Here is a 27,464-nt window from a genome sequence, read left to right on the forward strand (position 1 = left end):
CCAATATCATTAAGCCAGGTAAGCCAATTTAAGGCTACGGTAAAGAGAATGTGGTCCGTTTTTTCTAGCTCGCTTTGTGATATAAATGAAGGGAGTGTTACCCCCTGCCTGCCGCAATTCAGAAACTTTGTCAACGTTTTTACCCCTAGCCAAAGTAAACTCAATTAACTTTTTGCCACTACAGTGCAACAATAAACAATTTTTTCACCTTCTGCCTGGGCCTGAGCGAGAATCGCAATTACGCAAGATAACAGTCAAGTGCAGATCTCCCCTCTTCCATTCATATATAAATGGCTTAGAAAATGTAAACTGTAAAGTAGAATGGTCGTTGTATTTGTCATGGCGGTCTGTGGCCCTAGCTTGAGTCACGGCCAGAGCTAGCCGACATTAACCAAGATTTGTTGCCGCTTATGGTGAGGCGTTTGTCAGGGCTTCTTGCTGCTTCTTTTAATTAAAAAAGTTCAAGTCGGATGCAATTAGCGGGAGCAGGGGCAAAACTGCAGGGCGACTCCTAAATTATGAGTGTTGTGTTTAAGTGAGAGTCTAAGCAAATGTTGGCAGAAAATTACTTCGGAAACTTGACGCCATTTTAATTTTTTCTACGAAGTTCCCATTGCACACATCACAATAAGCAAAAATATTTCCATACTTCGTTCAAATTTCAGCCGTGGCTCCATTTAAAATTGATGATGATAGCACATCTCAGACTTTCATAACAAATCAAGATGATCCGTAAGTTAGTCCAAAAACATCTAAGCTACAATGAAAGTGACTAATTTGTTGCTTGGTGTAAATAGTTGATAGACTTAGCAGGGACGAACATATTCAAATTGCAGCACTCAGAGAGTGTAGTTGACTCCGTGTCCTTTGTTCTAGTATGTAAAAAAGGGATAAATGCCATCAAGGATGAGCTCACAAACACACGCGTGTACCCACACTCCCGAAGAGGAAGACATTCTGAGTCTCACAACGTTGTCCGTTAAAATATGCAAAGCAAAGGAGCACGCATAAGACAGAGAACGGCGTAAGAGAGATATACTGGGACTCGAGAGCCAACACCTATGCATAAATAATGAAAACACACACGGGGAAACACTCGTCCACGCGCACCCACTCCCACACCCACTCCAGCCGAGATCCGGATGCAATGTTTGCTGCTGACGGCTTACATGTTAAAAGCGTCAGTATAATAGCCAAAGTAATGGCAAAAGTGCAATTGTGAGTTCAAGTAAATAAAAACTATTCAAATATGCAAAACACAATGCAAAATGAAGAGCACGGAGTACAGCCGGGGGCCTTGGTGAATGTGTGTGTATCTCAAGTGCATAAATTTGCTTGTTAAATCCTGATTGATACTTCATCCTGGGATAGTAGTCCTCGCTCCATTGAGGCTCCTTTTCAGCAACTATGGATGGAAATAGTGAAGGGCCAAGGCATTGCGGAGGGACGAAAAAATATCCAGCTATTGCCGTCATATTTTACCCAAAGCGGAAGTCGAGCGTCGCTGTGCACGGAACTTGTTGTCCTTTGGGCCTGAACAGTCAGCGATTTGAGCTTTGCTCATTTCGTCCGGGGAGCGACCACTATTTCAAGTTGGTTGAAAAAGGTTTTGCCAGAATACTATTTGCATTTATGGAATGCGTGTTTCTGTAGTATTTTAATGACGACTTACATGATGGACTAATTAATTTTTAAACATATTTCAAGAAATTATAAAAGCTATAGCAATTAATTATCCCCTAAGGCACAATTGACTTTTTATTCATCTTAACAGTTAATTTAATTTAGTAATAAATATTTCAATAAATGCAGTCACTATTTAATATACGCTTTTAATGTAATTTTTTTGGGAATGTTATGGTATTGAATAGTTAGAGCTTAAATAGCATTAAGATTTTAGGACCGAGGCAAAGGCTTCACTTTGACTGCCGTCGATGGACATGACGCTAACTCTGGAAAAAACGAACTCCCAACCGCGTGACAGTTGGGTTGACACATGGGAAACAAAGCAACAAAGATGGGTCCAGGTGAAAATTGATTAATTTTTCTAGCGCTCTTGAAGGCTTTGACAAAGCAACGAGGAAATTGAAACAGAAACTGAATTTGCAGTTGACAGCGATGTTCATGGAGGGGATTGGAAGCTGCAATAACTCTGCTGTGTTCTTAGGCACTCGCTGCCCAAAGCAGCTTAATGGCTCGAACAGCAACGCCTGTGAGCATCAAAGACACCGTTGTAGAGTACAAAAATCGATGAAAATCGTTCACACCCCCTCACGTGAAAAGGGAGGAAGGTGCATATTTGGAGTGGGTGAATGGAAAATGGTCGGCCTTAAAAAGCCACTAACGATGCTGCTCTCTTGTTGTTGGCATGGTTGGCGGTTCTTGGCGGTTCTTGGCGAGGCGATGATAGGCATCATGCTATGATTATAAAGCAACATCAGTGCGGTAAAAAAACAGGCATAACATCTATGCATGCGTTGTTGTGTAATGTGTGTTTTTCGGTTTTTGCTTGTGCCTGTATTGGCACTTTCGCTGAAGCGCTTCAATTGAACATTTATTGACACACAAGAGCTGCAAAATTGAAAAATTCTGCACCACCAACAATTTCATATATGTATCCTCATGATTACGACCTGAAAGCAAGCAGTTCCCCTATCTCTTGTATAGCTTTTACTCTTCGCACCCTTTCTGAGATTATATCCTTAAGTTTGTCAGACACGTAAATGTAAACATGTTATATAAAAACAATCCTCAACACGATTCGACTAAAAGCAATTATAGAGGATTGATGTTAGGGAAAATTAAGGTACCTCTTAATTTTAATAAATATATTTGTATTTGTTTTCTAAATTTATGTTCGTTGTTTTTTGTTATGAATTTTTTAATTAAGTAAGATAACAACCCTTTAAAATTATTAATCATAGATTTTTAGACTTTTTAGAGTGTTAAAAAAGTAGGTTTTAACAAACATGTTCCATTTTTTAAGAGCATCACACCTTTTGGGACTCATCATTGTCGCTATTGTAGTCGTTCTTCCCTTTCGCAGGCAATTTCCCCCGCGGTGGTATCCTGACGAGCGGAGCCGCTCAAAGGAGCGCTTTGTGCGTGGCCGGGTGAGCGTGTATTAGGACTCGAATTCAGTAGTTGGCGAGGACTTCGTTTTTATGTGTTATTGCATATTTCTGCTTTATAATGCAGGCTTGTGCCAGACCTTGTACGGGTCACGCCCCATAAGCCCACCAACGCCCTCGCTTATTATTGCCCGTTGAACCATAATGGGTTAATGGCAAATTGAAACGCGATTGAAAGGGGACCGAAGATGCTGCACACTTCACTTCGTGAGTCGCGTATGAAATTCGTAATTGAATTAAATTTAATGGCATATTTCAAATGCCTTTTGAGGTGGGTGTGGCACTCAACACATGTGAAAACATTTTCCTGCTGGTCTTTTGTCAGTGCTGTTAATTTGGTTGGAGTGCGTGGCCTGCACGAGAGTGCCGTAAAGTGCGATAAAATTCAATTTTATTGTAGAGTACCAAGGTGTCACGCGGCTCGGCGGATATACAACGTTTTTGAAATTTCGCGGATTAACATTTATGTAATCTTGTTGGAAATTGTCAATTATTTTACTACCTTAAAATTCACTGCCAAAGTGGCTGTTCCCTCAGACGTAGATATATTTTTATTTCATCTTGATTTTTTAGGTTTCGAAACTTTTTGTTGCCAAGGTGCTTGGCATCCCAACCCAAACTCGAACTTGAAAGTTTCTTTCCATTATTTTCTCTGTGCATAATTGGAATAATATTTGATTAAAAACATTTTATTTCAATTAGACAAAATGGCAGAGCAGAGCAGAAGCAAACTAAACACGCAGTGTACACTTGCCGGAGGCTCATTGTCCAACCGGAGCAACTGGAGAAACTCAGGCAGAAACAGAGGCCAGATCCAGGACCAGAAGCAGCTGGTCTGTTCGCTGGAGCTGAAGACGGAGCTGTGCAACTGTTAACCAGAAGCTGTTTAAAAATTAATGAAAGAGAAAAAACTTAGAAAAACAATGCGGGAAAAAGGACAATTAGCTGGGCAGTAGAATAAAGTTAAGCATTTAATGAAACCCAGACAAGTGTGAAATGATGAAATAATATCGCAAATAAGGCATGGGAAATTAAACAACTTTAGAAAAAGAGCGTTTATACCATCTCCTTAAAGTCAATTGAAAACTGCTTTCCAATCTAAGGGCTTGAAGTTATCCTACAGTTGATATAATTAGTGACTTTATTAAACTCAAGAAAGTCTTACATTTTTACAATGTGCGCATATAATAATCTCAACACACTCCTGAACTACAGGACCGCCAGATAAAAAAAAACTGAATTGAATGAAAGACTCATTAAGCCTACCTGCTGCTCGTGCTTTTGTTGACGTTGTTGCTTTGGCAAAAGTTGGCCAAGTAAATTGCCTCAATCATTTACCACAATTTGAAAAGGAGCTGAGCGGATCTGGGCCATGATAAAAGTTTCAAGCATACTCCAATGCCGATATAATTGTCTGTGTTAATTGAAAAAGTTGCTACTGCTGATGCAGCTGTTACTGCTGCTTAATTTGCATTAGTTTTCAAGTGGAACTGTGATTGGGCTCTCAAAGTGTCCTGTTTGGTAAGCACAAGCGAGTGCACACGAAGACAGCTGAATCACATTTGCCAGAATCCACTTGAAACATATCTAATCCCTGCATTGCCCTTCAAGCTGAACTCGACCGAAAGGACAGGACAGCAGTCCTTTGTATTTACCCATTGTTGTGTTGATTATTGGTTTTGGCGTATTAGTTGCCATTATGCATGTCCATAATATGCAATTAATTAATGTTCAATGCAAATTACAGTCTGCAATCTGCCGGGCTGCAACATCAATCAGTTTGAATGGAACCCATGCCCCAGCATCGGCTCGATAATCAAGAAAACAAATTCCAAATGGAAAGTCTTACGTCTTAAGCAGCTGTTCAAAACTCTGCATAAATTATAATTGAATTAGTAGACGCAATTGAATCGATTTGATGCGAAAACTCATTGATTTACAAATCCTTTTTCAGGGGGATGGGTCTCGAGCGAAACAAAATTAATCTACGCACATGCAATATGCAAAAGGCTTTAAGCAGATTTCCACCCCGAGTCCAAATCAATTTGATGCCTGAGTGGCCTCAATGGTCGCATCAAAATATTTCTTAAGGTCACATTATGGAATACTTAATTAATTGAAACTTTTGATTTGCTATCCGCGCAGACGAACTACACTGAAGAGATATTAATATCAACTTTGCTTCTGGATTTGCATACAATTAAATATATACGCCATAACAAGCAGGCTTTTTTCTGTGCTCAGAAAATTTTAATTGTCTAAAAGAGGATCATTTCACTAATGCAGAAACTGATTTGGCAGCTTCAAAGGGAAGAAATACAAAAATTATCCTCGCAAAGTTTTTTGACTCTAAACAATAAGCCACATATTATTTGAGGTTGCCACAAGCAACACAAAAACCCTAAGGCGCCATATGAGGAGCATACACATGCAGCAGCAATCTGCCTTTCCTCGGACTAGATAAACACCCCGTCCTTAGCTTTATTATTAAGTATTCTTGAGTTAATTTTGTTGGATTTCAGCTAAACTACACAAAAAATGTTTCAGGGGAGGAAGCGAGAAAAAAATGAAAACGCGACCTCCCTGCCACATCAGCCGTGTAAAACTTTTGACTGCCCTTCTCCTCCCTTCTTAAACTTGTTTTAAGTTTTGCGTACAACTTTTTTGCACCACCCCCCGGCACACACTGACCCCCCTTCACCACACCCCACTTGTTTTCGCAAGCAACAAAAATTATATAAACGACGTCGACTAGAATTGAACGCCTTCGGTTATTTGCGCGAAGTTTAATGGAATTTTCTACAGTTTTTGCAACAGTGATTTGCCAGCCGCAGAGAGCACAACACAGATCTCGCAGCATAAGCAACCCCACCCACCGTACCCCTTTATCATATGTTTGTTTGCTGGTGTGTGCGGGGTCCCCTGCCTGGCGTATACATAGATGAAGTTTTAAAACTTGTTTTGCGGCCGCCAGTTTTGTAATTGACATTTGTTTGGCAGTTGACGGGAAACAGGAACTTCCCATTCCTGACTGTCCCTTACCTGGAGATGAAGCCCTTTCAAAGCGCACTCAGCCGATTTACTTTGCATTCATGTGAGCCTACCCTAAAAGCAAGAGCAACTAATTTATGATACATTTACTCAGACCATTTTGGGTTTTTTATCATGATAATAAGGCTGTCACCAATTTGAGATAGTAAATAATATCCTCCTGTTCGGCGGAATCCATAATCAAATATAGGTTTTTTGGGGAATATCTACTAGCCTTCTGAATTGTATTATAGATCATGTGTACCACAATTTCTGACATTTCTGGAAATGGCTTATTAATCAGAATCTGACTTTCGGCGGAAAATAAATTGTAACGAAAACGTACATTGCTACCGACCTTATCAGCCATTAAGTACACGATGGATCGCCTTGTGGGCAAACTCCCCGAAAGCAACGCCTATGACTGAGTCATCCTAAGATTAAAAAGCTTTGTCCGTGATATAAGCACGCTTCCATCGATTCAATTGATATGCAATCGATCAAATTACCGGCGAGCGCCACCGAAAGATACGAGTTCACCTATAAAAGGCTCACTCGTCGATCGCTGAGTATTCACTATCATACCGGCATTCAGCTCACAACAATCGATCGAAATGGTTTCCTCCTTCCACCTGTTGATTGTCGCCCTTCTGGGTCTTACCGTTAGTGCCACTCCTGTGGTGCAGCAGGCGGGCAGCGCACAGTTTACCTCGGCGGTGACCCGCTTCCTGCAGGCTTTTAAGAGCATCATGCCCTGTGGCTACGGAGACATTCCTGTGCTGGCCCCCATCGTAAATCCCTTCTACGAATTCGACTACGTCAGCGATGACTACACCGTTGTGGGCAACGTGACGAACATCCGAATCCAGGGTCTGGACAGCTTCCAGGTTCTGAGTGCCAGCGACTACGGCCAAACGGGCGAGGCCGCCTATGATGTGCTCTTCCCCAAGATCCAAGTGCTTGGCTTTGCGGAAATTGATGGTTTCATCAACATCGGTGGCATCAAGTTGCCCATCCGGCAAAACGATGTGATCAACGAGGCTCTTTTTGACCTGCGCTTCGTGGGAAGCTACAGCTTTGCCAACAGTCTCACCAACTCGTCAGGCTTGCGCATAGTGGACTTCAAGCAAACCATCTACCTGGCTGGCGTGGAATTGGACAACTGGAACACTCTGTGGAACATCTCCACCAACAACTTCTGGAACCGTTGGATGAAGACCCTACTGCCACTAGCTCTCGAGGAGATTCAACCCAACATCACAAACTTCTTGTACCAGAACTTCTTCGTTCCGAAGATCAACGACCTTTTGGCCAACGTCAACATGTCAGAGATGGTGAGCTTCTTCCAGACTCAGGCTCAACTCTGGGAGAATTCGAACTGCCAGGCCTAGGCGCCTCCATTAATGCATAATAAATAGCAAGCATATCAACTGAACTTGTAACTTTTTTGGGTGCAATACAAAACAGAAAGTGGGCTGTCAGAAAGTGCAGCTGGCTAATAACACACACTTGTCACGCAATACCCAAGCTATGGGTCCCAAAATCAATCTTACTTGCTGTAGAATGAATGCTAATGTATTTGCCTTGAAACATTTTTTTAACTCTTCTTAAAACATAAATATGTCAAAAGGTGTCCAAAACATGGTTTAAGCATTCGTTGCTGTTCCATATTCAGGAGTGAATTAAAATGTCAAAATGTACACAATTTCAGCCAGCTCTTGAAATGCGAACTCAAAGACTGAGCGAAAGTACATGTCCCATTTTTCTTTATTTTAATGAACTAAATTAGCATAAAATGCCAGTGACAGGTATTCTTCTTGCCTCCTTCTCCCTGAAGCCCATTTAATTTGTCAAAAATAATGGCAAGGTTTCAGCAGGCACTTAAGGGATTTACACAAAAAAAAAATTATTATCCAAAAAAGGTCAGCCAGAACTAGCTTTTACTTTGAAGTTTTCGATGTTACTAGGCCACACTCACTCCCACAACATATTTGGAAGATATGGGGCATTTTTAATTCGAACTGAGTAGCCGAGGGTATATGAGTGGACTGGGAGATAACTTAAAAGTCATGATGGGTATTAAACGTCCAACCCTTCATGCACACAAACGCCATATACATACAGGCCCCCAGCTAAATATGTTCGCATTCGGTTGGGTCGACAAACCCTTATCAAAATATTTATATGACTTCACATATGCTAAGCGCAGGAACTGTTTGAAAAGAGCTCCCGAACCCCCAAGTGGACCAACCACCGCTTATATATGAAAAAATGCTTAATGGCCTGTAATCTGCTTAAAACTTGGACCCGAGTTCAATTTTCCAAATGGCAGCCACGAACAGAACAGAAAAGACCAAGGGGCAGGGGGATTTTAAGCTGCCCATCATATGATTCGGTTACATTGTGCGGAATGCAAACTTTTTTTGGTGCTTCTTTTTTTAATTTATGATCTCTGCACGATGAAAAAGGCCTGAGCTCTTATATAATTTTACTTTTAATTAATGCCCACACACACATCAATCTCAGTGGGTTTTAGCACAAGAAATGGTTCACTTTGCACTTTAAATATAAAAACATCTGAGAAAAAATAAGCAAAAAGGGTTCACATCCTGACTCGGACCCGGAATTCAATTTTGCCTTATTTGTGCCTGGTTCCTGGGAGAGTCCTGGTCCCTGTTTCGTCCTGACGTACCCCTCTCTCAGAGGTTGATTTCCTTCGTAAATTGAATGTTTCATAATATAAATAATCTGGCTAAGAAGTAAAAATGTGGAAAACACGTTAACTTGGCTGTGGGGTTAAAATTGATTACATCCATTTTGGGATGTAATTAATTGCGACATGAGCTTTCTTTGTACACTTGATAGAGTATTCAGAAGGAGTAAGCTATAATTCATTTCAATACACTAATTATGTCTGATTGCGGAACATTTGTTTAGAAAAAAGGAATTCGTAGGAAATAACTTTAAGGTTTGTAACATTTCATTTAGTCGTTTGGTGCGTCTTTTTAACTGTTTTATTTATATTACGATATGAATTCTGTGAAAATTTTTGGTAAATTAAAGCATAACGCAATTCATAATCAAAAGTTTGCTAGTCTTGCATTATTATGCCCGCTAAAAAATGTATCCGAACATTCCAAGCCGATGTAATCAGAACCAAACAGCAAGAAGAGTATGTTAATTAGACCTTCATACGGCAAGGACAACGGAGGGGTCTGACAGATAAGGTCCACTGAGGGGAAGTACCACAATGTACACATAATAACTTCAATGCCAGCGGAAGACAACTGTTGAGGGACACCGAAGCACATTCATTACTAAGCCACAAACGCTGCCACAACCGTTGCCAATATCGACATTGACGGCACTGGATTCGGTGGGCCCAAGCATTGCAGGAGTTGCAGTTAAGGAACTGTGAAACTTGAGAAACTAGTCCTATTGTTCGCACAAGGAAATGATACGCGGAACCAAACAGCAGCAAAGGAAATCTAATACAAGTAGATAATTGGATATAAAATATCTTACATATGCATAATGACCTGAATTTTATATGAATTATTACAAAACTAACGAAGATTGTTTTTTACAACCTTACATCGCACTCTACTTCACAAGCTCCATTAAAATTTTGTATTACGCTAAGTTAGCAATCATCTGTGGTGATGACCCTTTGGTAGCTCCAAGGTGAAACATGCATTTACGCAGAAGCTGCTTTGCTCCCGTTGTTGTGAGTTGGCACTAAGTCTAATAAATCTTAAAAAGATTGCTAAAAACTTCTCAAATTGTAGAAACAATGTCGCCTAAGCAAATTAAACATTTACAAGTGCAAATATTTTTAAAGTTAAATTAATAATTAACGACAAGCCAAGCCAAGATCCAACTTTTAATTGGGCACAATCTGACTCCAAGTCAAGTACTAAGCCTGCAGCGACATAAAAAGTTAACGACGTCAACTAAATTAAAACATAATTTTGAAACCGAATAAGTCGAAACGATGCCCTTCACCAAATGTTTCTTCAATAAGGCAGGCACCAAGTGCCAGGATGACAGAAATCTGAAAAATATTAAGCAAACATAAAAACCATTTCTTCTTGTTTGCCGGCATGCAAATCAACTCACACACCAAATAACATGCGTATTCATAAAGCAAAAATTTAAAAAGAAAGAAGCTATGGAGAATGGGTATGGGGGCAGCAAAGCAAACCAAAGCCTGCAGAATGCTGGTAGCAATATTTCTAATCTAATTTCAGAAAAGTTAGGGGGAGAAAAAAAATTAAAAGAAAATACTGGCAAGCAGAGCGGGCAAGCAAAATGCAAAATAAGAAAAATAAAATGAAAAGGTGAATACCCAAGCAAAGAATGACGAAAACACAACAATGCATCAGGGGCACGAGCCACAGAGGAACCAGGAAAATGTTGGGAAAACTTTAAAGGCGTTCGGAGAACGGGGAAAAGACGGCAAGAGGAGTTCGGTGGGAGGAGAATGCCGAATGTCGCTTAATGAAATTAGAAACGCATAAAAGAATAACACAAGCTGCCGAGGGAGATGGGAACTGCTTACACTGGGGATAATGTAAGGTAGGAAACTGGGACAGGGGAATGCAAATCTTTTAAAGTAGTATAATATGCGCTGCAGAAAAAGTCGTATTTTGTAAAAAAGTAAGAATTGTTGGAATCATTTTAATGTCTATGCTTATAATGATATATGTATGAGATCTATTGGAAATGCAACTTTTTTCAGCCCATAAACTGATTTTGAAACCTTAAAGATGCAAATAATTTTCGAAATTGTGTTTGCTCTTTTTTCTCTCCGCTGTGTTAAACCAAGGGAGGCAAATGTTGACAAGAGGCATTTGACTGCCCTGCAGGCTTTGATTCAAAAGAAAAAAGGACCTGAAGAATCTTGCTCTGGAGAAGGTGTAATATGAAATTCCCGCCCTTGCAAAACAAAGAAATGCACAGCAACATAAAATAATAAACATAATTTTGCCTTTGTCGTCGCATTTTATTATTAACAGGCAAATGCGTTGAATTTCATTAAAAGTTATGTTTTGCTCCGGCATTGTTTGCCCTGCTGCACGCACAATCAAAGTTCTTAACGTCTGCTGGAAGCCTCCGGGCGACAGCAACTGAAATTAGCAACGCAGCCCTGGCCAAGGAGAAATCTCAACGGTCGGGCGGGGGAACGAAAAGCGGAGTTTGTAAGCCATTTAGCTGCACTGACATTTGCCGCAGGTGTGCCATGGGAACAGAACCAAATCAAACCGACCTAAACCATGCCAAGAGGCAACCGACGGCTAACAAAGCCAACTAAACTAAATGCTAATCTTGTTGTCCGCTGACCCGCTGCTCGCTCCCTCCTCACACCTGCAGCTCTACTGAAAGCCTTTGACGCTTCCCAAGGCCACAAAGCCGAGCAACATGTTTGACAAGTGACAGCCGTATAGCGCAGCAGGAGGCTACTGGGGGCGGGAGTGGGCGTGGCAGCGGCGCTTCAGCATGGGCGTGATATTTTAAGGACTGCTGTTCGATATTTCAGAAAGGTACTACCAACACAAAGTAAGCAGTACGTTTTGAGTTTTGCATCGCATTTTGTAATAGTTCTTTAACATTTTTCTTTATCTATTCTTCATATGCCTACTTTTTGTGATGGGCAGCTTCACATGCTTTTCAGATTTTGCACCGTATTAGCTCTCGATAAATTGCAAATTAAAATTTAAAATTCAATAAATCCTTCGCACACCCATTCCTACCCACCTAGAATATTCAACGCGACTAAAGCATTAAAATGCAACAATTTGTTTTACTCGCAGGCCCCCAACTCCACTCGAATCGACTCGACCTGAAGCACATCCAGGATGCAGCAGTGGTACGAGTGACCGGTGGCAGAGGAGCTACTGTGGGGGAATCAAAAAACATTTTACGAGCGCATTTCAACTGTAACAAATGTCCCAGGGCCATTGACAGAGGGGCGGTGTGGGAGGCGGGAAATGCATTGGCCACCCAGCCAGGGCGGAAGGATGGTGCGGGGCAAGCACAAAAGCTGACCTCATGCACAAAATCCAAAGCCAACGACAATCGAAGGCAAAAACCACGAGAGGGGATTGGCAGAATCGAGAGAGGAAAATCTAGGGTCTAGCTGATACTCCACAACGAAAAATCTGTTCGTGATTTAGCGATTAAATGCAAGATTTTTCTAGGTAAAGTGTCGGTTTAAAATATATGTATAATTAAGGGTTCATGATTTTTCTAAGAACCATTTTCAAGTAAAAGGAAATGATTTTATGATTGATTATGATTGTCAGCAAAAATGTAATGGTATTGATATTAATCCCATAATGAACTTAAAAACGCGTATATTAAACAAAATCTTACAAACAATACCAAAATATTCTTCTAAAACAATTCAAGGAGTATTTCCCCTAATGTAGATTAGGAATTATTGAATAAAACTCGAACTTTATTTCTAAGTGCAAACGAGGATAATGTAAAGACGGGGTTCGAGGTACAGGCTGTCCCTGGATGTTGCCGAGTATTTGGGTGCACGGGGGCATCCTGCCCTCACACCCACATCGACACACTGGACTGGCAGCGCGACATGGACGAGCGCTACCTGTGTGCGTGTCTGTATATTTAGTATGGCTCTGGGTGCAATTACCAATGAACGTAACAGGTGATCAATTGTTATAAAACTCCCAGGGTGCTTTTGCTTTTCATTATTTTCATTTCACCGTTGGTGCCTCTCTGCATGTGTGTCAGAATGGGTGGGGCGTTGCTGTGTGTGCGGGGTTACCCCAGGCCTTTGAGTCCCCGTCGAGGTTTGTGTCCTGTGTGCAGAGCCCTGCAATTTTAGTGTCGCCGCCAAGGCATGGAATTATGTACATGACGCGTATACTTGATTTCGCTCTTTCCGCTTTCGCCGCTGCCGGGCAAGTCGAGCAGGCGATTAAGCGTGACCAATGGCTCTGCTACTTAGTTACCCTAGATGTTTATGTCCCTGCACTTCTCACGACAAAAAGTAAACGCCAACATTTAATCACGCCCTAGCGTTAACAAAGGAAGAGGGCCAAAATAAAAAGAGGAACGCTTGGCTTTTGTTTGCCAATGCTGTCAGCTGCATAAATTGCAGGCCATCGGCAGGACATCGTGTTGCTGCTCTTGGAACTTTGTTCAGGTCCCTTAACTGGGGATCTGCAAACTACCTAATCGCGACTGTTAGTTACGGTGGATTGATTCCTGAAAAGGGCCCTAGTGGGTTGCTTTCAAGGCGATTTAGGACCAGGCAAATACTCTGCTATATAAACTGACAATTAGTTAAACTTTTCATTCAGCTTAGTGGAGATACTAAGAAATCTATTTGATTCCGTTCAGACTCAACATATAACGTAATTAATTTTGCGAGTGCAGAAATCACTACTCATGGCTTCGTTAAGTGGAATTTAAAAGAGAGTGCACACAAATTCCAGATAAGCCTGGTGCTCAGCAAACCAAACTTCATGGCACTCAACTAAACGCATTATACCATTGGCTACCAGTAGCAGGCACATACCCACATTCGCACTGGAAGAGAGCGACACAAGTGGAAGCTAGACAAACCGCTAATTGAATTAAAGCCACTTCAAAGTTGTAAACAGGGAACGGGCTCGTTGCGAACGATTTTCTGCCCTGCCCAGCCCCACCACTTAACAGGCAGCACAATAATTACGCTTTAAAATGCTAATACATCAGCGCGAGTGTAATTACTTCAAACACCTTGCCACAGGTAAGCAGGCAGATGTGTTTGGGAGTTGTTGGCGCCAGCAGCTGCAGCTCCTGGCCGCTGACAAATCCCCGTAGCTACGCCAGGACCCCAACTCATTAGCAGTTCGAGTTGGCCAAAAAACAACGCGCACACAAAAATCAGTCAGAAGGGCAAAGTCAGGCCAGAAGCCAGGCGCCCGGCGCCAGGCGCCAGGCTATCTCAGCTCCCCAAGTATGGGTGCGAGTGCCTGTGTGTGGCTGCACTAATGTGTCATGTTAAATTAACACTTTAATTTATTCCGCGTTTGCCAAGCTGCAAAGTGCATATTTAATCAGTTTGTATTTGCGTTTCCTTCGTCCCACGTTTTTTGGGCTGCGGCTGGAGTGGCGGGGGTGTTGCGATGGGCGTCTGTCTGCCTAACGCTTTGTATTTGTATATACAACCGAGACCTTAACACCACCACGCCGTCGCTACTGAGAGCTTTTTTGTAAGCCAGTTTAATTCACGCTTGTATTTTTAATTGCTGCGTTTAACACACAAAGGGAATTTTAAAACATGCAAACACATACCAAAATAATAGAAAATAATATCCGAACATTCATACAAATGCATCGCTAATTGTACAAGTGTTTGTGTTCCACGCGAGCAGTATGAGGCATTATGTAAATATGGCATTTAAATGTGCATTTAAGTAACACAAGGTCCTTTACAAAAATGTTTTTGTTATTCAAACGGATGGAACAATAATATAAGGAAAATTGGTTTAAAAATCATTATTTTATACAAATTTTTCAATAATTTCAAATGGAAAATTAATTTGTGCCCCTAAACCCAACTTGAGACGTAAGTGTCAACGCCTAAGAAATGTATACAACTCCACCCTTAAAAAATTCGAATTCTCAAAATATAAATAAAACATTACAAAATATTTAAATCAGTGTTATTTACTTCAACAAAATTCTCTTGGTTTCCAAAAAAAAACTATCCAACAAATATACGTTTGTAATGTACAAAAGAAAACAACATACGGACCTATTGTTAAATAAAAATGATCAACATAATTACAATCTTTTTTACAAGACAGGTGTAACCTCCAGTGTCAATAAAGACAGTAAATATATAATATAAAAGGGTTTTAAGTTGTGGGACTCTATTCAAATTCGGTCAATTTTCTTGCTTCCCTTTAAAGTTGTTGTTAATTAAAATTTAACGACTGCAGCTAAGAGCTTACTTGTTGTCATAATACTCCAACCGAGTTGTCTGTGTATGACCGGCTTTTTAATTTAACAATCATTTCTTCCCTGACCCTTTTGTGTGTAAGTGCAACATGTGGGCCCATAGTCCATTCAAGTGAACAATGCAGTCAATTCAAAGTCCGCGCTGGGCAAAAGGCCAACCCTGTGCCGGGTCAAACAGAACAGAATGTCACTGCCATTATGATCAAGGGCCAAAAGTGCAGTCTTTGTGGACCAGCAGCAGCAGCCACCTAGCAAACCACACAATGCTATAGCTATATGGTAGAGACCTTTAGGTCTGCCTTAAAGCCGAATCGAATTTAACACATGTTGACGCTTTACATTTGTTAATATTTCCCTTAATCTAGCTACAGGACTTTCAGCCCCAGGAAAAATGAGGTTGAACAAAGAGACAAGCTAGAACAGGAAGAATTCCAGAAAAGATTTTGGATGTATGTTTGAAAGGCATGTTTAAATAAAAAAATATGTAAGTGTTCGCTTTAAGATGTAGAAAAAATGGTTTGTATAGAAAAATATTCACCCCCGTATAAGAGGAAAAAATATAAAACATTCCAATTACAATGACGATTGGTAGACAACGTTAAAGTTGATTTTCAAAGAAAAATTTATGAAGTCTATATTATGGGTATGTATATATCAGGCTTTTAAGAAGAACTTACATTCTTTTTCCTTTTCATGTTTTCTTTACGATGAGGGCACAGTTAAGCTAGCCAGTTCTTGTTTCCTTTGTTTTCATCGAGCCACGCAACTCTCGTTTGGTCGTTTCTGTTTCTAAGCAAAACACCCACGGCTCGGCGGCAGCAATTCGGTTGTAAAAACACAGCTGCACCAGCTGAGGCCTACCTGGAAAGGAGAGAGAAAATTCAGTTTTAGGTCGGGACTTTTCACTTTTCTTGCGCCACCCCCACCATCAGCTCGACCGCAAATCAACCTCCAAGCACTTTTGGCTATCAGACTGGACGGAACCGTTCCCACATCCTGAAAAGGATGGCGTGCGACTGGGGGTCGAGCCTACGCCACCAACTTTCAATTAAGTCGCACACACATCCACAGGGAGGGCGCTGGCAAAGGCAATCACCTGAGGTGGCTTCGAAGTAATTTACGCAGTTGAATTAATTTTCCCGTCGAAAAGAGTTGCGGTATGGTCCTAGCCCGAAAAACGGAATTACCCTGTTTTCCCACCTTCGCATATCAATCACAAATATCGCCGAGAAACCTCTCCCCAACCTTAATTAGAAAGTAAATCGTGAACATTAATTAAATGCTGAAATACAACTTCACCCTTTTCGCATTTTAAGGTTGTTAATCAAAGCGGCTTGCAGCTGAGATTATTTTTAGGTGGAGAAAAGTATATTTAGCACCTTGAGCAATTGTATAACTGGAAGCAATAGTAAGGTTTTCGAGCATCATTTGCACGTCATCAGCGCGCCTTAGCGTGAAGCTCAGTCATAACTTGATGTGCAATTTCACGCACCTGTGACAACACGTAGTATCAGCTCCGGCCCACACTTAACGCTATTGCAGCGTTTTCTGCATAGTCAAGTTGTTCCTGATGGCCACCATTTTCTAATCACTGAACTATCTTCAGCAAAACAATAACTCAACGGTTGAGTGCTTCTGTTATAAGACAACGGTGAGTGGATACCTAGTAAAAAAAATGTGTAACATACCTTAAAGGTGTTTGCCTCGAAACAAATGTTGGCATGTAATGAAAAATATATTCCTAGTTGTTTGCGAATACAGTAAGTGCAACTGTTTATGCAAACATTTTTTTTAAAATACATTGCAATATCGACTTGGCTTTAAATGCGTCTATAGCAATTTCTTTTAAAAAAAAAAACAATATACTTTTTGTATCACATTAAACAGTAAAAAATTCGAAAATGGAAGGTACAAATATAAAAGTGGTTTCCTTCGACCTTCTATTCCCTTTGGTTGCAGTCTGCTGTAGGTTACGGGCATCCAGTCACGTAGTAAATTTAGCATTTTTGTTTTTGAAAAAAAAAAATCAGCAGCCTAGTCTCATTTATCAAAGAGCTGAAACTAAGGGAGTTACCCAGCGTAAATGTTAAAAGTCTAGACGATGGCACCCTTCTTCACACTTGCATAACCAATAGGATTTTACCTATTGCAAAGACGCTTTACTAAGAAATTCTCTTATGCAACTGCAACTGGAAAAAGCCTGTGGACGTGAGGAAGGCAAACAAATCTTTTATCAACAGTCATTTTATTGGGACATGCCAAATTAACAAATAGATATGCCGGGAAATGATGATGATAGCTTGCATTCCTTTGTAATAATAAGGTTTAACTTTCTTTGGGTCATTCCTATTAACTTTTTTAATGTGGTTTTCAATAGGGATTTCTCTATTTCGGTTCCATTCAAGCACATGAAACTGGGCCACATTCTTTCGCTCACAAACCAATTCCATAAACAACATAAAACGGAAATTATTAATTCTTACGCACGATTTCGCTCGATTTGATTTTGATTTTTATATGCTCACATACATTGCATTCGATATAAAATTGGTTAGGTCATTTTTTCCTATTTCCTGTGTGGCAGATAATTGAAATGGATATATTCGATTGGTTTCTTAGTGGGGTCTCCACTGGAGCGTGCATCTTTTGTGGGTTATGAATTTTTATGATGGGGAAACAAAATGTTGTAATGGAATTTATTACACATATACGTACCAGAAAAAGGTATAAAATAGCGCACAGCAAATTAGGATGGTCTCCCCACTCACTGAAAAATGATGCAAAACATTTATGTAGTATAACAAACACTCGCTAAGCAATAATGCGATTAATATGTAATGTATTTTTGTTTGTAATTTTCACATAATTAAGCCCCTCAACAATGTTATTAAAACTATGCATGAGACCAGTGAAAACTAGTTTAGGACGTGGTGGGGAGGTTATGCCTTAGCCTCCCTAACCGAAAATTCGCATGTTTAATTGGGCCTCGCCGAAATTATAATTAAATCATGCGCAGTGCTCTGGAGAATTTTGGATGTACCTGCACCATGTGTTAATAGGTTGCAAACTCAATATCTGCACGAAATTATGCACATGCATTCTGGGATTTGATATCACATTCCCGCATATGAAAACAAATTAGCGTCGTTTTGCCTGAGCATTCGTCCCTAAGCCCGTTTTTCCTGTACCTGTTTGCCCCACGTCATTGACACAGAAAAACTTCATACAAAAAAATGTTTTTTGTTCCTTGTTATTTTGGAATTTAATTCCGTAACTAGATTATGAAAGTTTAAGATTTGCGTAGTCTAGCGCGTCTGCCAAGCTGAGAAATATGTTACCAAGTAATAGTTTAAAATTATTTTTAAATTTATGAAACCCATTATTGTTTTTAAAATCATATTTTAATTTATGAAACACGTATTGTTTTTTCATTGAAATTAGGATTGGAAACAACGTACAAGTAAATTTCTCTCAGTTTAAACTAAGGTTGGAGCAGCACCACGTAGAGTCTAAAACAAACTCCGAGCTGTAAACGGAACCTCAGCAGTCATATTCGCCCACAGCCACATAGTCAGATCTAATGTACGTATTACTCAACTGATTGGACTTTATCGTGCCTTATTAACGATGAAAATTATTAAACTGCACAAGAGTCCAGCAGCAGCATCAGAATGCAGGCTCTCACGTACGATAATTAACATAATTGGAACAATTAAGACTCGCACGCATTTGTTGGCAATTTATCGGCTCTTGCTCACTTACACAATTGGTGTTAAAAATAATGCATTTAACTCGTTGCCATCGAAACGACACGGCGCCCGGATGTGTGTAGCTCAAAAAATGAGAATGTGAAAAATGGCGATGCTTAAATGCTAACGGGACTGCCGGACCATGGCCATTGACCATCGGCAATGACGGCAATTGTGGGCGCACAAATGGCGCGCAATTGCACTTGGCCATGTGCCAGGACCTAACCAAATAGCCGGCATTAAAATTTAGAAAATCCTTGCCTTGCATTCCCCCATGTAAATGACCAGCACACGTAGCACAGCGTAACAGGTTAAACACTGCGCCACGTTAATTGCGTCGCTTAATTGCACTACAGTTGCAACTGTTGCATGTGTGTGGGGCAATTTTTATGCAATAACAATAAGGCTGCATAACAATGAAGGCAGCGTTTTTTGTCATCCCTCCCTGGCCTCTCCTTTTTTGAAAAATTACTCCACACAGTGAGAACAGCAAAGGGCCATTTGCACTGGCTGCCACAAAATGCGGCCAAATGAACAGCACACAGTCACGGGATTGCTCTCTAATAGTTTGCCGGCCATATGCCTTTGGTAACTTTATTTTCCCATGCACCGGAAAAACGGAAAATTCTTTTGGAACTTCAGACAGGAAAAGCTGATTAAAAATATCAAATAGTGGGATATAGCCTAGCCCTAACCAAATTTTAACGAATTACCTATTAGGGTACAGCGTTGTCGTTACGTCATACCTTTGAAGAATAAACCCCTATATATTTTCTGTCTGTGCACCATTCCAGCATATTCACAATAGCTACTCTAATTGCCATACATTTTCGGTTTTTCAATGGTTTAGGCCTGGCACAAAAACGTCCCGAACCGGCAGACCAACCCCCCTCCCCAGATCACGGCCATGCCGTGCCTTGTTTGTGGCCACTGGTCAGCAGCGTCAGAGGAGCAGAGTAACAGAGGAGCTGCCATGACATTCTCAATGCCCACTTCCCGACATTGTTCCTGGGACCCTTCGGGCGTATGAGTTCTGTGCTCAATTGTGCATGCAAAAAACGAACATTTAAGTTAATTTTTGGTTACGCAAATTGCACAACTTTGTCAAGTGATTAATTCCGGGACCATTTCTATGGCTGTGGTTCAGATATGGGAGTTCGGAGCTAACACTAGCCTTGTATTTATCCCTGGGGTTAAAATGGTAGTTCGAAACGTTTTGTGGTTGCCTTGCGGGAGGGCTACATAAAATTGACTTAGTGTAAACGATATAGTATAAATTTGAGGTACCGAGGTACCATTTATGAATACCTTTTATATTTTCAAATTTTTTAATGATTTTCGACGACAGCTAAGTTTATTTGCTTCCACCTTCTGGACTCGAGCCTGAACTAGCCAAACCTGATCGGACCATCTATAAGATATTTAATTTCTTTAGAATAAAGGCGCAAAGGCAGGATCCTATAAACTTATTTCCAACATAAGTTGAGGTGATGGATTCATCGAAAAATAAGTTACATTCACTTTACAAAAAACTAAAAATGTTTATAATGCTCCATGAGACCAAAGAAAAAGTGAAGCCGCAATCAGAGCTAATTCTATCGAATGCTCAGGGATAAACGGGTCACCAACAGACTCCCAGAAGCCTAGCCAAACCAAAGGCCAAATTGATGTTCGGTGAACCGTCCACCGCCCTACCGCTCAGTCCCATTCCAAAACCTGGCGTTCTAGGGACCTGGCGTTTTGTCTAATTTAAATTAATATTATGCCAAGCTTCAGTAGTGCAGCAGGCCTCAGGCATTTTGGCTTTGTCCTCTGGTCCTTTTTGGGCCAGACAGCCCATTGGCCATTGTTCGCCGGCCACGCAAATTGAAATTGAAACTGCAACCGGATGTAATTGGGCTTGCATATGTACGTTCTGTTCGGTCGGGTTCGCTTGTGTCCCTCTGTCTGTCTGTTGATAATATCATTGATAGCTTTTGCCACAATTTGTAACCACAATAAGTTGTTGCTGGTCACAGTTGGAGCGGCAAAAAACCATGCGTACGTCTATGTGTAGCGGATGGCAACTGGAAATTGGAAATTTTAAGCTCCCTTTATCTGCTGAATGGCTTGTTGATTATTACCGAAGCTAGCAAATGGATTTGCAGTTGCTTCATTTGTGGAAATTAATGAACCAATATACCTGGCTGGCATTGTCTTGCTTCGTTGGTATATACAAGTTGCAATTGGTCCCAAAAGACAGTGTAAACTAAAAAGATAACAACGTTATCGAGAAACTTTGTACAACAAATACAATTTGAAGCATATAGTTTAGTAAAATTAAAAAATACTAACTCTTTAATTAAATACCTACGAATTAATCATAATAGAACCTCAAAAGCTGATTAAGTAATTTAAGTTTACCGCGCTCCTAGTGTAGTCTGCGGATCCTGATGGCATTCATATAGTTCAAGAACCAAAACCAAAAATGCTTCACCCACCTACGTTAAAATGTAATATTAGAACCGCATCCGATAAGCGACGAAACAAAAAACCCAGCAGGTCCAGCGAGTTGAAAAACTAAAAAGTGTCGCAATTCTTGTGACTTGTAACTGGGTACAACTGTTTAACTTTGGTCAATAATATCACCTGTGCCTGCTGGCCCAGAACTACGAAATGGCATTTAGCAAAAACAAAAAAAACACAAGAGTCAGAAGAAGTCGAGTAAAGTGGCGACTAGCACGGTAATGCAACAAGTACGAAACTGCACGTATTTACCATTTACTAAGTATTTTCTATGACTTTGTGCCATTGTTTTTCTTTTGCTGGGGCTTTTATTCTTTTAGAGGTTTACTCGAGCATCAAATAAGTCGAAGCAACAAAAGGGAAGAGAGGGTCCGGGCCAAGCATGCCCAGCTGCCTGGGAACAATTGTCAACAGAGCGCATTGTTTTGTTTACAACATGAAACTTTTGTGCTTAGCTCTGGCTTTGCCAAGGAGCATTAAAAATAATTTTCCTAACCAGCTGAGCAATGCGGCTACTTTGCCCAATAAACACTTTTTTTTAAATCATCACCACAACACCTTAAGTTTAAATATTTGTAAACTTGTAACATTCAGCACCTAAAAGTATACTCCGTATAATAACAGATAATTTTGCAGTCAAGGGTCGAGGTGCATATTGTTATTAAAGAATCTCAATTTCTGACATCTATCGCAAAACTGGGACTGGCTTTCTACCCTACGAATTGAGCAAAAGTGTACAAATTCTTAAATAAGAAAAATGGTATTACGGAGTAGTATAGAATGTCATGTTCGGACAGCCTTTCGACAAAGAAAACCCATGGCACTTTGAAACAAACTTGCGCTGCTCGGTTTTTCTTTCGTCCCGCTGGGAAAAATGTAATAAGTGTTGTCATTAGCATAACTTTGCCATGTGAAGCAATCAAAATTAATGCAAACGCACATCTCTAAACTTTAATTAAGTCAAACGCGTTTAAAATGTCTGCCAAACCATGCGTTGCCTCACAGAATAAAACTTTGTATGTCTGCTCAGCGAATGGCAATATTTTGAAAACGATAACTGACAGTTGAACGGAGGCTAATGGATGCGACGGGGTAGAGATTGTCATTAAAATGCTTCCGCTTCCACCCGACAGCATCAGTAACGCCCATTGTCAGTCGCCGCTGCTAATCAGAGATGATGCCAAAAGGTATTCATATGCAAAACAGAGAGACACGACGCCCACATTATTCATTGCAAATGGCAACCGGAAGGGATACCGCTCATGTTCTGGGAAGGGGTCCAAACTTTAGCGGCGCTTAAGGTAAAATATAATCAAAAGCCGTGAAAACATTTTTACACGTCATTAAACTCAAATTCAACAAACCATGGCGCGTATGTTACGGCATCCCACGGATTGCACACACACATTTATATAGAACCAAATGCCTGGCGGCGGATCTCACATACATACGTGTATACATCCCCACACGAAGACTTTTCGTTCAACCTTGCAGAAGATTGATGGGCCTCGATTGCAAAAATGAATTAAAGCTTCATCCAAATTAACGGGGAATACATTCGGGTCTATCGGCCTTGGTCCTGTAGCAATTTTCGGAGGAAAACTTACAACTAAGTGTAATGATTGCAGTAAACACATACGTACCGCCCACACCCCGTCGACACTTATGAATAATGACTTTGTGACAAGTTTCATGAAAGTTTCCAGCAACGTAAGATTGTGTGTCTGTATAAGCTGAATATAATTGCATAGAATAAACTAATTAACGTGATAGTCAAGTATTTGAGAAATTCAATAAAATTTGATTTCCGGTTAAAAGAGCAATACCCCGGGGCAAGGTCCGGCTGGCCCTTCATCCATAAGCCATTGAATTATTAATTTTTAAGCTTTTGCGCAGCACAAAAGGAGTGACCCAAGGGCCTTTCATTTGACCCACAGGTCAGCGAAGCTCAAGTAATAGGATGGTGCGAGGGTGGTGCCCCTTCTCCCTCATATGTGCTTCCACGCTTGATTGCACATATTCAGACCCAAGTGGCTGTAGGGCAACATTATTAAAAAGTCAGAGAGAGAAACCTCAGCAAAAAGATAACAACATATTGATTGAAAATCACATGCATAATGCATTAATTTTCCAAACCATTTCGCCGCTTTGGCGGGAGACTCAGCATTTTGACTTCAAAAATTTCAAAAATAACACAAAGCTGATTATTTTTACTACCCAGACAGGCAATTTGTCCAACTGCCAAAAGCAGGATGATATAAAAAGTATAACATAAATAATGAAAATAAAACCTAAAAATATTCAAAAACAGACCAAAACGTTTGCTCCAGGCCCTCTGACAAACGAAATAAAGAGAAAGGGGGCTGACGGACAGTTTTCCTCTCTGGCTGCATTGTTTTCTTTACGAATCGTTGTTGGCTGTCAAATGAATTGATTCATTGTGCCCTTATCAATGGGTATAAAGATACTTACAACCAACTCGAAGCTTCTATTAGATTTAATCATATTTTCGCTAAAGACTGTGTAGTTAAAGTTTGCTTTGATTTGTATGCCAATCTAATGTCCGCTTCTTGGCAAACTAGACTATCAGTTTGTAAGTTATCGGGATACTACTTTCCTTAAAGTCTTCTTTCATTTGCAGATAGTATATGAGGCGGAACGGACCGCATCGGAAAGGATTAATTAGAAAAAGTATATTTTCGTTGTTTCTGGACTTCTACATTTCCACTTTGGGATATACAATTTAGCATCCTTTCTTGCTTATAACACTAATTATAGGTTATAGATTATAATCGATGTATTTTGTATTACATGAGGGTATTTTAGAATGAGTTCTGATTACTTTGTTGCTTTACCGTTTGATGGGCATTCAATTACATTATCAGTCAAATTGAGTTCGGAACAATCAGCTCAGCCCTCTTGCCACTTTCAACATAATTGACTAAAATGTTTTGACAAATTAATTAGAGGCAACTAATATAATTTTCATGCCAAAAAATGTTCAATGCACTGTCATACATTAGCTAATTACCAATTGACTATATCAGTTTGGTCGCTAGTAGAACTGTTTGCTCATAGGCCTCGACGTCGATAATTTCCTGCGGTAAAATATTTAGAAGGACACCTTTTTCGTACTGTACTTTGGTGTTTACACACTGCTCCAAAGGAACTCAGAATGAAAATCATATTTCAGCAGAAAACAAAAAAGATAACATGCTAATAGGTAAGTTTGGCGAACGAAAACTTGTCAAATGTTGGAAAAGAGAAAAGTGATTGTGTTATGAAGTAATAATTAGTTTTCTCTCTTTAAAAAAAAATCAGCAAAAAATATACATTTCCATAGTATACCGTAAAATGTCAAAATTTTTCCGTTTTTAATTCGACGTAAACATTAAATAAGGGCACTGCAACCGGATTCCCACACTGCATTTGACTGGCCTTATTAGCCAAAATATATTTTATTACAATTTTATAATACGGGACACAACAAAAAGATTACTGGTAGTCGAGTAAAGATAAGAAAAAAGTGCTGTCTGCGCACTTGGTTATTTTTGCATTTGTGTAGCATCACTTAATTAATGTACATTACGCTGGCATATGCAAATATTTTTTGAGAACTGGTGCAGCTGGCAATGGTATTGTTTGAGAATCTCTGTTTATCGCTGCGATAATATTGGTTTGACTTTTTTTAGCTAATAGTTACCCAAATTAGCAAGCCAAATTTTGTGCTAATGACGGGTCAGCAATTTTTTCTTCTAATAGTGGAGTTGCTGCCAATTAACACGCCATGCTCGTTCAGAAGCCCATTTGAACCCGCACATGCAGAAGACCGAAACAGATTTCCGCTTCCGTTTTGTATTATCCGCTTCATGGAAGGGGTCCTGATGACGTCGAGCCACACATAAATTATTGCAAATTGTTTGCATTTAATTGCATGGCTTAGTTCATGTGTCCTTGCTCATTGTTATGCATAATTCGCAGGGGCGAGTGGGGGAGAGACTAGTTTGATGCATTCGCTCTAATTAACTGCAACTCATCAGCTCGTTTATCCGATGGCCTAGCAGTCGCCCTGTTGATATACGGTTTGAGAAATGGCTTGGCCAGTGGTGATGCCTCTGTTCCAGAGATGACAAATGGGTTGTCAGATGGGTCTACACGAGAAGAACGCTCTACGCTCACATCCAAATTGTATACTTTTCATTAACAATTGCTATATTTACGTTAATAATACAGAAACATATCTTTTTTAGAGCTTGAAAAAATCAATAAACATTGTTTATATAAATTATATGCATTCTTAACAATCCTAAACAAAAAAAATCAAAAACGTTTGTAGGGGAATATCGATATAAAGTTGTTTATACGAAAAAAATTTAAGGCAAATTAAAGCTTCAGTGCGTCAATGCAAAGTGGTTTTAGTTTAAGCCAAGAAATTTGTTATCAAGCTTCAACAGAACTGATCCATTGTAAAGTGTCGCGATTAAAAAAGGGAACCAAGCAAATCCAGCATAAATAGATAAAAAAGTCAACATAACAAAAAGTGTCAAACTTTAAAAAACCCCAGATTCAAAGGTAAAAAAGTGCAACAAGGTAGCAGGCCATTCAACCGATATTTCTAATAAAACAGTTTGATTCCATTTATATTGAACATTAACTGCCTTGGAAAAATTCTATTCGACAGTACAATGAGTGGCTCAAACTCGGGATGCGAGCAACGCAGCGAAACAGAGCATGTCTACGGCTGGATCACCGATCTTTGCAACAAGGAAACGCGCTTTTTGGCCATGTTGGAGCTATTCGAAAGGCGTAGCAACATTGACAACATGGGTCCCTTGCTATGGCATTCCTTTGGAGCCGTGAGTGGTTTGCTACAAGAGATTGTTTCCATCTATCCGGCAATCTCTCGGTACAACGAACTGAACGGCCAGCAGTCGCACCGGATCTGCGCTGCCATCGGACTTTTTCAGACCATGGCCTCACATCCCTTTGTTGGCATTGAGCTGACGCGTTGCCAATTCATGTGCTACTTGATGCCGTTGCTTAAAATGACCTCACAAACTCGCGCCGTGGAGCATGTTCGCCTCTCCGTCCTTGGAGTCATCTGCGGTCTCCTGAAATCGGATCATCCAGAGATCGTTGGCTACTTCCTGGGCACCGAGTTGATTCCACTTCTTTTGCGTCAGCTGGAGCTGGGTAGCAGTATGAGTAAAGTTCTCTGCGCATTTGTCTTATGCCGCATTTTGGAACACGAAGTTGGCTTGAAGTTTGCCAGTCGAAGGTTGGCTCGTAGACTTCATTTGATCCACACCCTTGCCAGAGTGGTTCACCAACTGACTCTGGAACCGGAGCCTAGGGTTCTCAAACACGTCGTGAGGTTATATTCCCGTCTGGCTGATTACCCTCAAAATTTGGAGCTGATCCTTAAGCTCCTGCCAGCGCAGATTCGAAACGGCTATTTCTGTCAGGAGGCTCTTCCGGGCTATGAAAGCGCTTCACAGGAGCTGACAGATCTCAACTATAAACTGACCGTGAAAAAGGACCAAGGTAAGGGCTAAAATAAACCGCCAAGGTCGTACTTATAGCTCTCTTCCTTTCAGCTCAGGAGACATAAAGCAATGCCAGGACCCTATTATTCTGAAATTTACACGTCGACTATTTTAGTCCCCCTAATTTTCCTTACCAAAATATATACACAAGGCCAGCCATCTATAAACTTTATGTGATGGCAAGAGTTCAACATGTAAATTCCATTACTTCTTCTTCGGTGTAACTTGGGTTGGAGGATTTTCTGGGAGCACCAAAATTGCGTAATGCAATAAACAGCTCGTAAATATTTTGATACCAATTTTCCACCGTAATTGAATCGACGGTACTTTAAATGTCAAACAATAAATTCAATTACCAATCCACAGCCCCAAAACTGAATGCTCTTCCTGTTTCCCAACCCTCTGCAGAATACACACATGGCAATTACCCTCATCCCTACCGTGCACGTGCAATGACTCGGCTTTTGACATGGATACTCCGAAAAATATTCGAAAGAACAAAAGGTTGGGGGAAAGGATTGAGT

General features: G+C 40.4%; 1 protein-coding gene and 1 long non-coding RNA gene across 3 annotated transcripts in view; one reads left to right on the top strand and one right to left on the bottom strand.

The window, feature by feature from the left end:
* Positions 1 to 27,139, top strand: Pos (Poseidon). Of its 2 annotated transcripts, XM_065865643.2 has the most exons (3): positions 1 to 18; positions 26,076 to 26,938; positions 26,997 to 27,139. In XM_065865643.2, the coding sequence occupies exons 2-3, from the start codon at positions 26,080 to 26,082 to the stop codon at positions 27,053 to 27,055; spliced, it is 918 nt and encodes a 305-aa protein (XP_065721715.2). In that variant the 5' UTR covers positions 1 to 18; positions 26,076 to 26,079; the 3' UTR covers positions 27,056 to 27,139. The 2 variants fall into 2 exon arrangements, with proteins under 2 accessions (XP_065721715.2, XP_016931224.4); XM_017075735.4 differs by lacking the exon at positions 1 to 18 and having other exon boundaries at positions 25,945 to 26,938; positions 26,992 to 27,139.
* The window catches only part of LOC139353107 (uncharacterized), a 69,038-nt gene that overhangs the window by 27,799 nt on the left and 13,775 nt on the right, over positions 1 to 27,464 (bottom strand). The window contains exon 2 of the long non-coding RNA XR_011604250.1: positions 15,818 to 16,001. This is a non-coding gene — a long non-coding RNA (uncharacterized lncRNA). The remainder of the gene's footprint in view (positions 1 to 15,817; positions 16,002 to 27,464) is intronic.

Source organism: Drosophila suzukii, chromosome 3 (assembly GCF_043229965.1).
Source record: "Drosophila suzukii chromosome 3, CBGP_Dsuzu_IsoJpt1.0, whole genome shotgun sequence".
NCBI classification, from domain to species: Eukaryota; Metazoa; Arthropoda; class Insecta; order Diptera; family Drosophilidae; genus Drosophila; species Drosophila suzukii.

What these genes read in the sequence shown, in the direction of transcription:
- Pos (XM_065865643.2), top strand. Translation starts at nt 26,080, where the DNA reads ATGAGTGGCTCAAACTCGGGATGCGAGCAACGCAGCGAAACAGAGCAT. An exon ending in GACCGTGAAAAAGGACCAAG is followed by an intron (nt 26,939 to 26,996) that starts GTAAGGGCTAAA and finishes CTTTCAGCTCAG; the next exon opens with GAGACATAAAGCAATGCCAG.